This window comes from Megalops cyprinoides, chromosome 21 (genome assembly GCF_013368585.1).
Source record: "Megalops cyprinoides isolate fMegCyp1 chromosome 21, fMegCyp1.pri, whole genome shotgun sequence".
NCBI lineage: Eukaryota > Metazoa > Chordata > Actinopteri > Elopiformes > Megalopidae > Megalops > Megalops cyprinoides.
The window spans coordinates 2970157-2985840 of NC_050603.1; the positions used below are offsets into that span (position 1 = coordinate 2970157).

Genomic DNA, 15684 nt, shown 5'->3' on the forward strand with positions numbered 1-15684 from the left:
GAACACACAGAAACACACATTGAGATTTAGAGGAATGGCCTGTTATGTAAATAATGTAATGTAATATGCTTTCACATACCATAGGTGCATATTCCCGTTGCCTCATTATCCAGGATCAGTTATTATTCTGTGATTGTTATTGACAGACATGTGTAAGAGACCGAGTGTGGAGGCATGGCTCTGTGTGTGAGCATACATGTGTGTGTGTGTGTGCGTCTGCCCCGAATTAGCCATGCATATCTCACGGCAGCTGTTAAAACCATCACTGCACAGGACATCTGGCCATGGAGGGAAACCCTTTTATTGGGGACACATGACTGCGCGCATCCCTCAAGTCCCTCCCACTGGAAACGCAGCTGGCAGGTTAATGGGTTCCAGGTGAGCTCCCCCCCCCCCCCCCCCCCCCGCGCTCCATGTGTTGAGTTTATAATGGTCAATCCGAGCTTCTGTGGAAGGTGTGACAGTGACTGTGTCCGGTCAGCTCGCGGCGTTCTCCCAACGGCTGCGTTATTTCTCCGTATATATCACACCGAGCTTCGCTGCAGTCACACTCAGGAGCCTCTCCGACATCCTTCCGCTGTGATGTCACTCGTTAATTCAGCTCGGTTGCATCACCCATTCACACTCGGGAGCCGACGCAGGAATCTGTCCCGGAATACTGTGGCGGGCTGTCTGTCTTTCGCTGGCGCGTCTGTCTGAATCCGGTCCCAGTGATGTCGTAAATCCCGCGGCTTCACCGTCTGAAACGTCCTGTGACCTGTGCTCAAACCAGTAGCGCTGTTAAACTGAATGGAACTGCAGTTATTTTCCTTTGTCCTCAACTTAGATTTATCTCAGCACACGTTGGGTAATCCAACGCTTGCGTTTATCCGTATCTGCGAGGACACATGTTCTCTGGATGGTAGACCGTTATTTCCATGGATAGAGTTCAGTAAACACAGAGGCTGCATTCGTAATAGGCCAAGGTATGTTTCAGAGGGGGTGACGTGTTGGAACAGGAAACGGCACCGAGGCAACCACAATAAACCAATCGCCCTGGCCCTCGCAGGAAGTTCAGCGTGAACTCCCTGGCGGCGGCGTCCTGGGATTCATTTGAAAGCTGGCAGGGAAAGATGGCGTGATTAGGCTAAATGACAGGGGCTGCCTGGCCTTCCACACCCCCTCGTTATAAATTCCAAACTGAAACGGCTGGACGTTGGCATCACCAGTCCTCCCCATAATACTGTTACCAATGGCGTTTGGCACCCTTTATCTGAAGAGTTAGTCACCAGTAGCATTTTAACAGGCAGTCTTGGGCAATTTCCTCTCTCTCTCTTTCCCTCTCCCCCTGTGTCTCTGTCTCTGCCTCTTGGTGGTCTTTATTTTCGTGACAAATGTGAACAGCGGGAGGGTAATCCCTTTATCCTGCCACAGAGTTCTGTAAACAGCAACGCTGCAATTGAACTGATGGCTACATGCATTATTTTGTTAAAAAAAAAAAACTCTCTCTCCATCTTTTTCTTCTCCCACCACCTTTTCATCACTCCTTTTCCTCTCCTCCTCCATACTTTCACTGCCCCGCTCTCACGGTCTTAACAGTCATCATCTTCTCCTTCCCCCTCTCCCTTCTTCTTCTCACCACCCCCCCCCCCCCCCAACACACCTCCTAAAAGAAAAATTCAAAGTGACTTTACGGCTATGACAGCAATATTCCACTTTTGCCAGAACACTTAAAAGACATAAATCACGGCGAACTCACTGGACACACAGTTCTAATAAGAGCACGCTGTACATTCCCTCCTTCTCATCCTCTTCCCCTCTTCCTTATATTCATCCGCACACCCCCCTCCTTCCCACTCTCCCTGTCTCTCTCTGGTTCTCTCTCCCTCTCTCTGTCTCCGTCTCCCAGGGTGAGGGATGCTCAGGCTGCAGGGCCCTCTTGGCTGCCCGGATGCCTCTCTTGGATTTCAGTTCAGAATGACGTTTATGGTCCACTTCCTCTCCTGCCTTCACCACGTCGCTCCCTCTTGCCCCGTGTCCCCTGCTCTCCCGTTTTCCCATCGCAGGGAAAAGCATAAACACGGGCAGCCTGAGCCAAAATGGACACCTGCCTGCTGCCACAGTCCCCATGCATCGCCACTGAGTCAGAGCCGAAATGGCCCCGCAAGCCAGAAGCTCTCTGCTTTAATTGCCAGCTTTCCACAAATGCACTCCGTGAAGCTGAAATGATGACGGCTGTCTCTCTCCGTCTCTCTCATTCTGACCCTGATGGACAGTTATTACCTTGGAGCCAAAATGGTGGCAACGACCGTGTTTACAACTCAGGAAAGAGAGAAAGAGACAAACAGAGAGAGGACAGAACGTGAGGGAGAGAAACCCTGACGGACACTTGCTGGAAGGGACACCCGTGCACACGTTGGCAGGGAGAGAGAGACGGGGGGGAGAGCGCCATGCAGAGAGGACGAGAGAGAGACACGCTCACACACACACACACACACACACACACACACACACACAGAGGAAGAGAATCCCTATTAAAGAGTGTATGGATGAGGGATTATCCAGGTCTGGAGCTGGTTGTGCTCACTGATGACTTTTTCAGCTGCCCTCCAAGAGGACACACACATGCACACACACACGTGCACCCACACACACAAACACACACACACACACACACCCATGGACATACACACACACGGCTACATAAAGATAATAGATAAGATATAAGACAACAGCAATTCAGTAGGCAGTTTATCAGTGCAGTTACACCATGATGGCTGTGTAACTATGGCGATACATCCTATTTATATGTAATTCATGTGTAACATGCTCTGCTAATGATACTGAGATAATACTACAAGAGCTAAAACCCCTAATACTTACACAAACTCTAAACCAAACCACATATCCATCCCTTCAATTACCTCTATCCCTAGACCCAATCCCAAATCCAACCTTTCACCCATCCACACGTTTTATGTGATTGCCTTATTGCAAACACTCACACAGATTTATTCTTTAATTCCGCTAGGAGCATGGCAGGGTGATGCGGTATTTCAGAGCCTAGGCCTGATTCCCAGGTGGGCAGCTGCTGTTCCGTGCTCAGTGGAAACCACCTGTCATCCTAAGGAAAAGTGCAGTTCAATCAAAGAAAAACTGTTCCAGATCAGCCTGGTGCTTTATCTTGATAATGAGATTTTCCTGAGCCGTACAAGATTATGACACGAGAAGCCAGGTCTTGCAGCCAATGAAGGTGAAATAAAGCCCAATTAACAACACTGGAGCACTGCTGCGGCCCAGATCACTGCTGCGGCCCAGATCACTGCAAGGCAAATAAACAATGTGTCTGTCTGGAATACGCCTGAATAATTTTAACAGGAAATTCCGTGCTGACGATAAAATCAGTTTTACTCTGTCAACTGCATTTGGCTTCTCAAAAGTGCCTTCTAATTCATCGTTACCCCCAAACACTGTTTACATATTATGCACCCGAAACACTGAAGAAAATAAAAGAGCAATTGGTATTTCTTGTAAAAGCTATTCCTGTAATATTGTTTTAAAGCAGATACTTGTATGACATGGCATTACATTGTAAATTTGATCATTTACCCTTTAAGGTTTTGATTTCTGAGACTATTTGATACGTTTTCCTGAAGGGTGGGGATTGTCCAGTTGGAGACAGAGAGGCAAACTCATCTCCACAGAAACTTGCTCTTTAAAGCACCTGCTGTCTCTGTTGTGGGAACCTCGAGTCAAATATCAGGCCTTTTCCTGCTTCTTGGATTTTGAGCCCTTATTAACTTAGATCAGGCCCTGATTTGAATGAAAACAGCTAAACCTGTTTTTCGATTGAATCGCATTCTTGCATGGGCACATTCGCAGTTTTTGCCTGAACTTCAGCCTCAGCATCTGAAGCTCCAGTGCTACGGTTCCCTGCAGTGGGGCCATTTTAACTTTATGTATTGTTTATGTGTTCTAATACAAGCTGTTTATTAGAAAAAGAGGGAAAAAAAAACCCTGAGATGTTTAAATAGACAAAGCACTGCGTGTTGCTTTCTCCTCGGCTACTGGCACATGTGGAGCTGTTTAAAAACAGCGTTGATGCTGCCGTCTTTAAATTGCTCATAATTGCTCCGTGCTCAGTGCATACCTGATGGGACATTATAAACAGCAGTTATTGGTGATTACTGGAGATTCATAAGCCCGGGGAGAACAGACCTGGCCGCCCCTGAGCTCGGCGTGGTCATCAGACGCTGCACACATACCTTAGAGGGCAGACACACACACCCCCTTTTTTTTTGTTAAGGGCCTGGCTGCACTGGGCAGAAGGGTTTTGCATGTCTGTGTTCAAGGGCACCTTAAAACACAGGGCAGAGAGGTACACAGAGGCTCTGTGCTTCAAATGTAAGCAGCATGTGCTGTGTGCTGGCCTTAGTCACCTTCAGGAGAGCACAGACTTCCTATGTAAACACATGTGTGTCAGTTACACCATGTACTGTACCAACACTTACACAAACATAAATCGCACACCTGTGGAGACACATATGCATACTGTGAGTCTCCCTCTCACGTGCCATCTCTCTGTCTCTCTCTCTATGTCACGCTCTCGCTAACTCTCTCTCGCACACTCACACACACACACACACACACACACACTCACACATGCCTATGCAGTAGCAAAGTTACGCCTGCACATAGACATCCAAATACACACATAAGCAGTCCCACAGAAACACACATAGTCACTCACACACATACACATTTGTGTACACACATACGTGCGCTCACACACACACGCACACGCACGCACGCATGCACGCACGCACAAACTCTGCCCCCACTCCCCGTGGAGCGGCCTGCTGTAAATCAGGAAGCCAGTTTTATATAATGGTGACTTTCCACTGCCACGGCACAGGCCAGCCATACCCAATCAAATAAAACCCAGTGAAACTCAACTCTGCCCAGCGAGAACAGCTGGAAACTGTGGGGGGGGGGGGGGGGGGGGGGGGGGGGCATGCAGATGCCTGAGGAGCAGGTCATACAGTCACACACAGAGCTGCCTTCCCTGCTGCACCCATACAAACACACAGGGACACACACTACACCTCCTTTACTGCACAGCTATAACAGGGCTGTACATTCATGCACTGCACACACTCTTACACACACACACACGCACACACTCACACACACACACACACACACTCACACACACACACACACACACACATACACACACTCAAAGTAGTGGGTTCCAATTTTAAAAGAAAACATACCATATCTCTCTGATGCACATGCACAAACCCTGGCAGTGATAAAGTGTTAACAAGGTGGTGTTGTTCTGGGTGATTGCTCTTTATTACCACCCAGACACAGAAACTATAAACTATTAGACAGGGAATCCAGCACAATGATTACTTCACTGACAGCCAGTCTCTGGTTGCCTCTTTCTCTCCTTCCACTATAAGTCCTTTTCTCAAAAGCTGCCTATTGGACAGGTCAGTTTACCGGGGGATTCTTTATTAAACTGCGCAAATTCTGCAGTGAAAAGACCTCTCATACAGGGTGAGTTTGCAGGGGCATCTTTCTGCATCTCTGTGCTGATCCTGCATGCACCGCCCATGGCACAATGAAGCCAGATCCTGTCTGTGCGTGGGGTGGGGTTGGGGCGGGGGGGGGGGGGGGGGGGGGGTCCATGGTAATTGTTCTTCTGCATGCAGAGATGAGAGTTACATTAAGGATCTCCTGAGATTAAGATAATCATTGGAAACTGTAGTAAAAGATGAGAGAAAGAAAGAGTGAGAGAGAGAAAATCCACCCACCGACCCACACACACACACACACACACACACACACACACACACACACACACACACACTCACTCACACACACTCAAAAACGCACACACACACTTACAAATGCACACACACACAGACACACACACACATACAATAGTTTGTCATCAGTGCTTGATTTCAAAGTACTCTTGCTCCACTGGTGCCAGACAGATTAAAAAAATCAGAATGAATAAGAAATCACATATATTAGTGTTGTAAAATAAGGTCTGTAATGTATTCGCAATGACATCAGCTCTCAAAACCACACGAAGAGGAAATGATGTCATGGGCAGTTCTATCTTGCTAAGCAAACTGACTAATGACTTTCCATCCCTGACAGTCGTTAGGAGCAGCATTTCATTTTCATGTCCCTGCTTCCTCCTCTCCTCCTCCTCCTCCTTTCAGTCATCTGTCAGTTCATCCATCTCTCCCTCCCTCTACTCTTTCAGTTCACTCCAAATTAGCTGTGTTAGCATGACCACAAGAGGTCACTTCTGCCAAGGACTGCAAAATGTAAATCCTTTCTCTCTCTCTCTCTCTTTCTCTCTCTCTCTCTCTCTCTCTCTCTCTCTCCTTTCCTCCCTCTTCCTCTCTCCCTCCCATTACATTACATTATTTTTATTTAGCAGACACTCTTATCCAAAGCGACTTACATATATGTGTATGGACATTCACTCAGGCATTTGTGGGTTAAGTCTCTCGCCCAAGGCTACAACCGCAGCGCCCCATCAGGGAATCAAACCAGCAACCTTATGGTTATCAGTCATCCCATCATCCCTACCTGTCGCCCTCCATCCGTCTCTCTTTTTCTCCCTCTACCTGTTCCTCTCTCCGTTTATTTTCTGACATCTTCTTTTCTTCATTTTCCTCCCTCTCTCTGGCCCCTTCCACCTCTCCTTACCTCCTTGCTGAATGTGGTCATTCAGTTCGTCGTTGTGGCGGTTTTACTCAGCCGATGAACCGAGAATGAAGGGAATTCTGGGTAATGGCTGTGAGGCCTGGGACTGAGGGGGCCAGAGCCTGAGATGAACTTCCTCTGGAGGGCAGCCAGGAGGAGCCTCTCTGTGATTGGACGAAGGGTCCGATGAGGAGACCGTGAGTGGAGAGGAGATAGAGAGGAGCCAGCAGAGGTGTTTCAGGTTTCAGGTTTCAGGTGAGGCTTCCTGTGGAGCTATACTGGACACGCCCCCCAGCGGGCAAAGCGTCAGTAAGGTCCACCCAGCAGACACGGACCCAATATCAAGACCCCATGAAGTGGGAGCAGACTGATGTAATTTTGTGTTTTCCAACACAAAATGAACTTCTCTGTGCCTGTCCTCAAAGCACATACAGACATACATACTATACTTGCATATGGAGTTTGAGAGATATGATTACATAGTTTTATTTTTCAGTTGTGTCTACACGTTTGAAATTCATTGCTATATAAGGTAGTCGTTTCACCTGGTTTCAGTCATAAAAGAATACTGTTGATGGGAATCCTCTTCCAGTTAGGACTTGTTCATGATGTCATGAACTCAACAAACAACAAACAACCCACAAAAATGTGATGCTGGGGAGGTACGGCTGTGGTTGTTCCAGTCGGTTGGTACAGAACAGGAACAGGGAGAGCAGACACAGGGCACAGTTTAAGCGACACAGAGAAACAACAGAGAAAATGGTGGACTGGACCTTCCTAAAAGATACTGTGAAAATCTTTGTTTTGGTCAAGAACATCACCGTGGTGATTCTGCTCCAGATTATGGAGCAGTTAATGGAGCCCATGTTTACCTGTCCGTGCAGCAAGTGGAAGACACCATTTATATGGCTCTATTTTATAGCTCCAGCTTTTGCCTTTGGAGTGTTTGCAATTTACTTGCAGGGTGGCCAGATCTTTCTGAGGTTGATCTGCAAATGTGGTGATGACCAGGGTAATACCTCTGAGCAGAACTCCAGAGTCTACGCCTGCATGTGTAATTTCCGCAAGCATTCTGTCATACAGAAATTTGTAATTACAATCTACCCAGCTGTGTGCTGGATTGTGATTCTTCTGATTGACGGAAAGTACTTTGCATGTGGACAATTCACCAGGTGCAGCAATGCAACCACTGTAGTGGACATGAAGGATCCAGAGATGGTGGAGAACATGGTGAAGTCCAAAGTAAGTATAAATATCTGCCCTGTCTATCATTATCTGTCTTTGGAGTTACAGAAATTTGTAAAGAGTTTTTTTTCTTGAGGACTATGTACAGTATATGTTGAGCTGTTGATGACCCAGTCCAGTGCATGCAGTAATTCAAATCTTATGTTAAGAAAGTGCAACCAGACCAAATCTAGCAACAGAGCAAATTCATTTCGTGACACTTTCTCAAGATAGGTTGCTAACCTGGCAGGTTGCTAGCCATAGATGTTCATTTCAGTGCTTGGATGCAATCTCCAAGAATTAATTCCATACTACAAAAACAAAGCTTAGTTACAAAATAGAAAAATGAAAAAATACATCCAAAGCACACGAGAGGGTAATGCTGAATTTACTGTGCACGTGAAGCGAAACAACTATGCACTCAAATTGAATCATTTACCATTCTAATGTATTGATTTCTGGGTTAGTATTGTGGAGTCTCAATATTAATTATTTTTGTCCTTATTAAAAGCAAAATAAATAAAGAAATAATAAGTAATAAAACAGAACAAATAGACCTGAGCTCATTTTAAATCTTTTGTTGCTGCCTATTGTAGGTCATTGGACTCAGTGTAGTTATTGTATTAGCGGTGATCTACCTGATTGGGGAGTGGTGCAGAAAACCTGAGGATCGCTGTGAGGAGTTGGACGAGAGGATGCTGCAGGAGGACAGAGAAGAGTAAACAAAGACATACGCAAATACCCGCTCCAAAGTCAGAGCCACCCAATGTAAAGAAACACTGAGAAATCTACTGTGGCCAGGGTACTCTGAAAAGGCAGCCTTAGTACAGCCTGGAAACACAGACTTAGACGTTGTCACTATTGAAGAAATAGACAGGATATTTAAATAAAGAAAGGGTTTTTAAATGAAGAAGAGGTAAACAAAATGCAATGGTTTTTCCATCAGTATTTCTTTTTATCCAAAATTGCTTTCCAGTTTAATCACACCTTGTATGTCATTGTGACAAAAGATTTTTTTGTTATTAAACCACTGGCTCATTGCTTCCCACTACTGTATGTATCTTTGGCTACTTATAATTGAAACTGACTGATCAAAACTGGTAAATTATGTGAAATAAATGTCATTCCAGACACGCTTCTCATGACTTGTTTTACTCTGTTTTCATTTACTGATGAATAGATTGGCTTTCAGATGCCCATCATCCTCTCTGTCTTATTAACATTAGGAGTAACTGTTACTGAAACACCTTTACAAGACCTTCAAGAATAAAAAGCACTAAGTAATATTTTTTCAGATCACCATTAGCTGTAATCCTGATAATCAATTCATAATTCACTTTAATGAATGCCAGTCTTTGAAATGTGTAACAGGAATGTTTCATTTGTGTCAAACATAGTCTATTCAAAATAGCTCCCCCTAAGACCCATGATAATAATAAATCACTTTTACTCTGTAAAGTAAAGCTCTTCTAATTGTGTTAAAATGAATCTAATCAATGTTCAGCAAAATCCTCCATCTCAAGAAGCATCAAGTACGCCTTCACCTGTTCCCCCAAGCTATTCATGTCATTAACATCTTGTAAACTCCAGTGGAGTATATTTAATATTCCCTTTGTTCTATATTGAAATAAAATGCTCAGTCAACCAAATAACTTACGGAAGCAATGGTATTATTATAATGACAGGGTGTAACCATTGGGTAATTACATGTGCAGGACAATATATTTGTGTTGCTTAAATATCTGTGATATATATGATGTAATTTATTGATGCTATGATGTGCAGTATGATGTTTAGTATGTAATATGAGATTTTCAGAGGGAGAGAGCTGTTACATTTACATATTTAATACATTCTCTTATGTTAAGCATTGTTAGCATCTATACAGGTATACATGACATAAGTGTAACCTACTGGTATACATGATATAAAGTGTAACCAAAGCTGTGATGATAATTTTACGCAAATACTCATGTAATCAATGGTGGCAGTCCTGATTGCTGATAGGACAATAAAGATGTTATACATATCACACAGTAATCCGGTACATACCGTCATGTAGGCACGCTATTATATACTGCTATTCATTTCATTTGGGTGGTAAAATAATGTATTAGAATATTACATGGTAATATTTAGTAGTGATATATTGACGGCACTGACTGAATTCAGTCTCACTGAAACTCAGAGGGGTCTTCCTCTGCTCACCTTCCCTTAAGCATTAAACATCCTTTAACTACAGTTTCTGATAGGAAAAAATATCATCTCATCAATCTCATCTATAATCTCATATATATAATATATAATATATTTAATAATTATCATTTATTATAACTATATTCTCATTCTTACTCATCATCAGCAGCACTGGCAGCATTTACTCTGGTCACTGCTGTTCTGGTTCCTCCCAGATGCAGCACTCTAGCGCCCCCTAGCTGTGGGAGTCTCACAGGCAGTTCCGTCTCCCACTTAACAAATACACAAACCCAGCTGAATGGTTTTGATCCCCGTTTTCCAATTCATGATTCTTCCAGCATGTATTAATGGTGTCTCCCAGCTGTGTTTAATGTTTTGCAAAGATCACAAGGGATAATAACAGGAAGAAAAGGAGGCAGGTGAGTCTCACAGCCTGTATGTTCAGAGGCTGCCACAGACAGTCAGATACCGAGGTACCACACGATTCTTCTCTTCATAGACTGACATTTATTCTCCTGGCAGATACTCTTACATTCAGAGTGACTTTAAACCGCAAGTGCACATACTGCAAAACAGCCACATGAGCAACAGTTTATGCAAAAAAACACTATGGTTTAAAGCAGCCTATATTACTTGTACAGCGGATCAGCTTTTTCTGAATACCTCCAATACTCCACATGTAAGACTATTTTTCAACCTTGTGTCCCACGCCACAGGCATGGTCTGGCTTGGGATGGATCAGACAGGAGCTCAGGATTGCTGCAGTCTGCAGGCCTGAGTTTAATCATGGAGCCGAGAGGTGAGGGGAAAAACTGGATAACTTTACGGCTCACCTTTCTGACCCACCAACATAAAACAATAATTGGGGCAGTGTAACATGGCGACTAAGGAGCAGGGCTCGTAACCAAAAGGTTGCTGGTTCGATTCTCCACTGGGGAACCGCTGTTAACCCACAATTGCCTCAGTAATTATCCAGCTGTATAAATGGATAACACGTTAAGAAACTGTAATCTATGGAAGTCGCTCCGGATAAGAGCGTCTTCTAAATGCCAGTAATGTAATAAACTGAAAAAAAAATTCAGCAATAAACAGGCAATAAATCAAAACTGCAAAGCTGTCCCTTATCAGGGTCCTGCTGGCTTTCGTCTCTCACTGTCACTGACTCTCTCATCCTCCCGCTGCTTCCCCACCGGCCTCACTGTGGAGAGAAAAGATCTTTTATTGCTGATGCCCCTGACAGCCGTCGTTATGTCAATGTTGCCCAAGTGGGCCGGCTCACCATTCCCCACAGACAGACACCCGCCATAACCTCAAACCACTTACCAGCTCTCGAACTCTTCTCCTCCTCCACAGCATGACCCCAGCAATAGAAATGATGGCCAAGAGAAAGATCGCAACCACAACACCAATTATGGCAGAAAGGGAAAAGTTTCCTGGATCTGTAATCAGACACATAGTCAATCAGTGACATTACAAGCACTTTTTTAACAAGCACATTAGTTTGCCAAGACATTTATATGTAGTATATGCTAATTAATTTCAATTTTGTTACATGTTTGAAAAAAAATTCCCACAATGCATTGAACATACACACACACACACACACACAGTGGCCCTTCCAGGCAAGGTCACTCCTTTAACACAGAAATTATGGCTGACATTACCCTCAGACTTTACCTTTAAGTTACTTCTTCATTTCTTACTTAAAGAAAATCTTACAGCTGCAGACATCTTGTGATATAATTATGCTATTAGAAATTATAGTTATCCTTAAATTTACACTGGCATAATCTGAACCACCAAGAAATCTCAGAATCATAAACTGTATTCATACATGAAACCTCCTCTCTGCAACCGCTTACTGGAATAACTCATGTTAGGCATACATGCTTGTTTCAAACCCCACAAATATTTCAGTCTTTTAGACTCATATCTGTCTTGGTTACTACCCATTGGTGCTCTCTCCCGGTTCCAGCCCAAAATTAATCTATTGATGTTTACCCAGGTTGGTCTTTATCTCCTCCTCTGTCATGGTCTTGATAATCTTCCTCTCCAAGCTGTTGTGGCCTACAGTGCAGGTGTAGTTGTGCTCCTTCAGGTCTGCAGGTGAGACTGTCAGCCTGTTTCTAGTCTGGAACGTTCCGTTCTCATTGGGCACCGTTTCCAACAGCTCCACGTCCTCATGCAGGTCCTTTCCATCTTTCTGCCAGGACACCGCGATTCCTTCGGGGAAGAAGCCGGTGGCAAGACAGGTGACAGGAGAGGAGGGGTCCCTCCGGAGCAGAGAGACCTCAGGAGGGACTAAGAGAGACAGAGAGAGGAAGAAAAAAAGGAGGAGGTCAGAGAGAAGATACATATTTCCCATCTGTAATCCTGCTTTGGCAATGTTTGCATATTGTACACTAATGCCAACAAAGCACACTAAGCATCTTGAACCTGAGAATCTTGAGAGACAAAAATTAGGCGATAAAATACTGTCCAATCCAGATGTATTTTAAAATGACTTCCTTATAATATTACAGATGAGGGATGTGTAGATCAATGGTATTGTCAGATGAATTAGCTTGATAACCAGCTAGTTAGTTTGTGTATTTGTGTGTGATTGTCTGACAGCCAAGACTATTTTACTGTGAGACTTTCTCTAACACCTTTGGGTTCAGCAAGATGTGGTCCCCTTATTTGCAAGTTAGCATGAGGTTATTTACAAATATTTGTTATAGTTAGCTCTGTAGCTGTGTAGCAATCACCAGAGTATGATCATCACTAAGATAGATGTACAGTATCTAACTAGCCTGTGAAGAGTGTAAATATTTGTATTGTAAGTTGATTAATTCTGATCGAGGCTCATGCAGTTTCCCTTGACAGTGCTGCACTGTAAATAATGCTCTGTGTTTGTAGTGTCTGAGATTCACAGGGATAAATCACTAACTGTACCTTTCCTCTCAAGGCTCTCTCTGCCATAGTGAATAAACACATTCAATGCTTCAGTGCACTCATTCTCTAAAAGGATCTTCACATATATAGCTGCATTTTCAGCAGAATTCTGATCTTGCTTGACAATATCTTCAGCCATTTGGTTGGCAGCAATCCAGGTGAAGGTTCTTGTATCCAGGGTGAAAAAATCCTCTCCATCGACACCGAACATAAGCCTGTAGCCTCCAGTTTTCCCTTCATCATCCAACTGACAGGCAAACATGAGTTGGAATGTGTGGATTCCTACACGGAATGAACAGACACATGTGAGCACTCAATGACACGCCATCACTGCTTTGTTCTGCTGTTGCCCAGAAACAGAAGAATGAGTGTGTAGCTTCGGAAGCCACACTGTGTGTCAGTATTGTTTAGTCATTTCACTTCACACCTGGCAAAACTACGCCCCCATTTCTGAGGTTGTGTGTGTATGTGCATGTGTGTTTGTGTGTGTGTGTGTATGTGTGTGTGTTTGTGTGTATGTGTGTGTGTGTGTGTGTGTGTGTGTGTGTGTGTGTGTGTGTGTGTGTGTGTGTGTGTGTGTGTGTGTGTGTGCGCGCATGTGTGTCTCTTCACCACAACACAGTGGAGAACGCAGCCAAACCTTGCCATATCTGACTTTTGTGTTGTATGCATTATTACAGAATTGACTAAAATTAAAAGCATTTCATTCAGCAATAGCAGGAAATCACAAAGTACAGCCAGCTTCTCACTTTAAAGTAGACATTTTCTTTGTATCAAGTCTATTAAGAAGGTGCATATGCAATAATCTCTCTGTTAATAACAATCTCTGCTGATGCTGTTTACCTTGATTGTGGGGCTCCAAATGCTCTTTCCAGAAAGATTTTAAAGCTTGCATAAAAGAATTCATTAGTTCATTGTATACATCTGTGAATGTCTCCTCTATGTTTTCTGCCCACTGTTGTCTGGTCTGTAAGCATTTGATGCTGCTGTCAAAATACGCCACCGCATCTTCATCCACAAGGACCACAGCCACAAAATCAGGGAACGCACCCAGTCCTGTGCCGGCAGTAAAAAAACCCTTCAGGAAGTGTGTTGCTACAATTAGAGAAAAAAGCTACATCAGACATATTATGTTCTAATTTGCTTTCCAGAAAAAAATGAGATGTATACAAATGTAGATTTTTGGATAATGCACAATATCTGATACAAAGTCATCTGCTAAAAGAAATGGTCTTCAAACCATATGCACCAGCCCGGTCACTACACTCTGCAGCCTTGGGGCAACTGACTGTCTCTTCCTGATGGCGTGGCTCTTTTCAGCCACCATGCCTGTCTGTACTGGTCCCACAGTGGTGGAATTACCTTCCCACAGGGGACAGCAGAATCACTGTCAATCTTTCAGCACAGGCTGAAGACCCATCTCTTCAAACTGCATCTCACTTACCCTTCAATCTCCATGCAAAAAAAAAAAAAAAAAAAAAAATTGCACCTGCTACTTGTGCTAGTATTCATTACCTACCGCATATTTGCTTGGAGTTGGAGTTGAATCTTCATATCTTACTTTAGAATTAGGTAAATACTACTATACTGCTGTAGTATTATCAACAGTGCAACACAGTACTTGCTCAGTCAACACAATGAATGACTGGATTCCCACCAAATCACTGAACATCCGATCACATTCAATCCCTGACTGACATACACATAATACAAAACAAGTTTTTTTCCTTTTGAAGAAACTCAAAAAATATTCCACTGAATTTGGCAAAAAGGTCTTTTCTACAGCTTTATTGAGAGTGGTAAATAGGCGGAAAATATACAGTGAATATACAGTGATATACAGTCAGATCAATGTATACAAATTGCGCAGTGAAAAGTGAAAAGTAGTTCGTGGAATAGTGGACAAGTACAAAATTCACATAAATTTTATAGGTATATTAAAGATAAAATTCATACATTAGAGATACCGCTGGCATGACTTGTATTAAGTAATCTTAATCTTTTGCCAGAAACCTTTCCGAAAAATATACAAAATGCAAGACTCTTTGGCTTTGTCAAAATATCTTCCTTATTTAAATATTAAACCTCCCCAAAATGAAAAATTGTCAGCAAAAGTTGTAAATGTCGACTTATGTGATGATCTATCCTTTTCCTCGATCTGAAGCACTTACACTTACCAGCACATGTCGCGTGAATACGGCAGAGCATTAGAAAAAAAATAATGTTTCTCATCCCGAAGAAAAATAGAAATACAGTTATACTTCATCTGGCTTCAGCACATAATCTTACAAGCACTGAAACCTTCCAGAAAAATACACGGCAATGGAAATGAAAGGAAAATGCCAGTTTAATTTCAAGATCTACTAATACAGGCGGAGTTTAGGGCCACATGTACAGACACGCAAAGCTATCCTACAGGATCTTATATTCTACATGAATATTGCGAGTAAATGCTTGGCTTGCTTTCAACATACAGTCTGTGCCCCAACTCGCACACTTGCAGCTGTGCTGCACTACGAAGATGTACCAGACAGTATCGTTCAAGCACAGCCTGCAAACATTTTAAGCATTTCCAGATATTGAAGATGAAGGCTCAGCAAGATGAGATCAAAGCAC

At 43.4% G+C, this 15684-nt stretch overlaps 1 protein-coding gene across 2 annotated transcripts; it reads right to left on the minus strand.

Moving 5' to 3' along the window:
* Window positions 1-11268: 11268 nt before the first annotated feature.
* On the minus strand, window positions 11269-15608 carry LOC118796294 (major histocompatibility complex class I-related gene protein-like). 2 transcript variants are annotated; one of them, XM_036555117.1, is made up of 6 exons: window positions 15246-15608; window positions 13912-14124; window positions 13069-13350; window positions 12136-12435; window positions 11458-11573; window positions 11269-11332 (listed from the first exon to the last, which is right to left on the minus strand). In XM_036555117.1, exons 1-6 carry the CDS (start codon window positions 15298-15300, stop codon window positions 11330-11332), a joined length of 969 nt encoding a protein of 322 aa, XP_036411010.1. In that variant the 5' UTR covers window positions 15301-15608; the 3' UTR covers window positions 11269-11329. The 2 variants fall into 2 exon arrangements, with proteins under 2 accessions (XP_036411010.1, XP_036411009.1); XM_036555116.1 differs by having other exon boundaries at window positions 13912-14163.
* Window positions 15609-15684: the final 76 nt, after the last annotated feature.

Bases quoted from the DNA above. Each gene is read 5' to 3' on its own strand.
- LOC118796294 (XM_036555116.1), bottom strand. From the start codon at position 15,300: ATGAGAAACATTATTTTTTTTCTAATGCTCTGCCGTATTCACGCGACA. The intron at 12,436-13,068 runs GTACAGTTAGTG...TGTCTCTCTTAG, and splicing joins AGAGAGCCTTGAGAGGAAAG to TCCCTCCTGAGGTCTCTCTG. The intron at 11,574-12,135 runs GTAAACATCAAT...GTCTGATTACAG, and splicing joins GGAGATAAAGACCAACCTGG to ATCCAGGAAACTTTTCCCTT.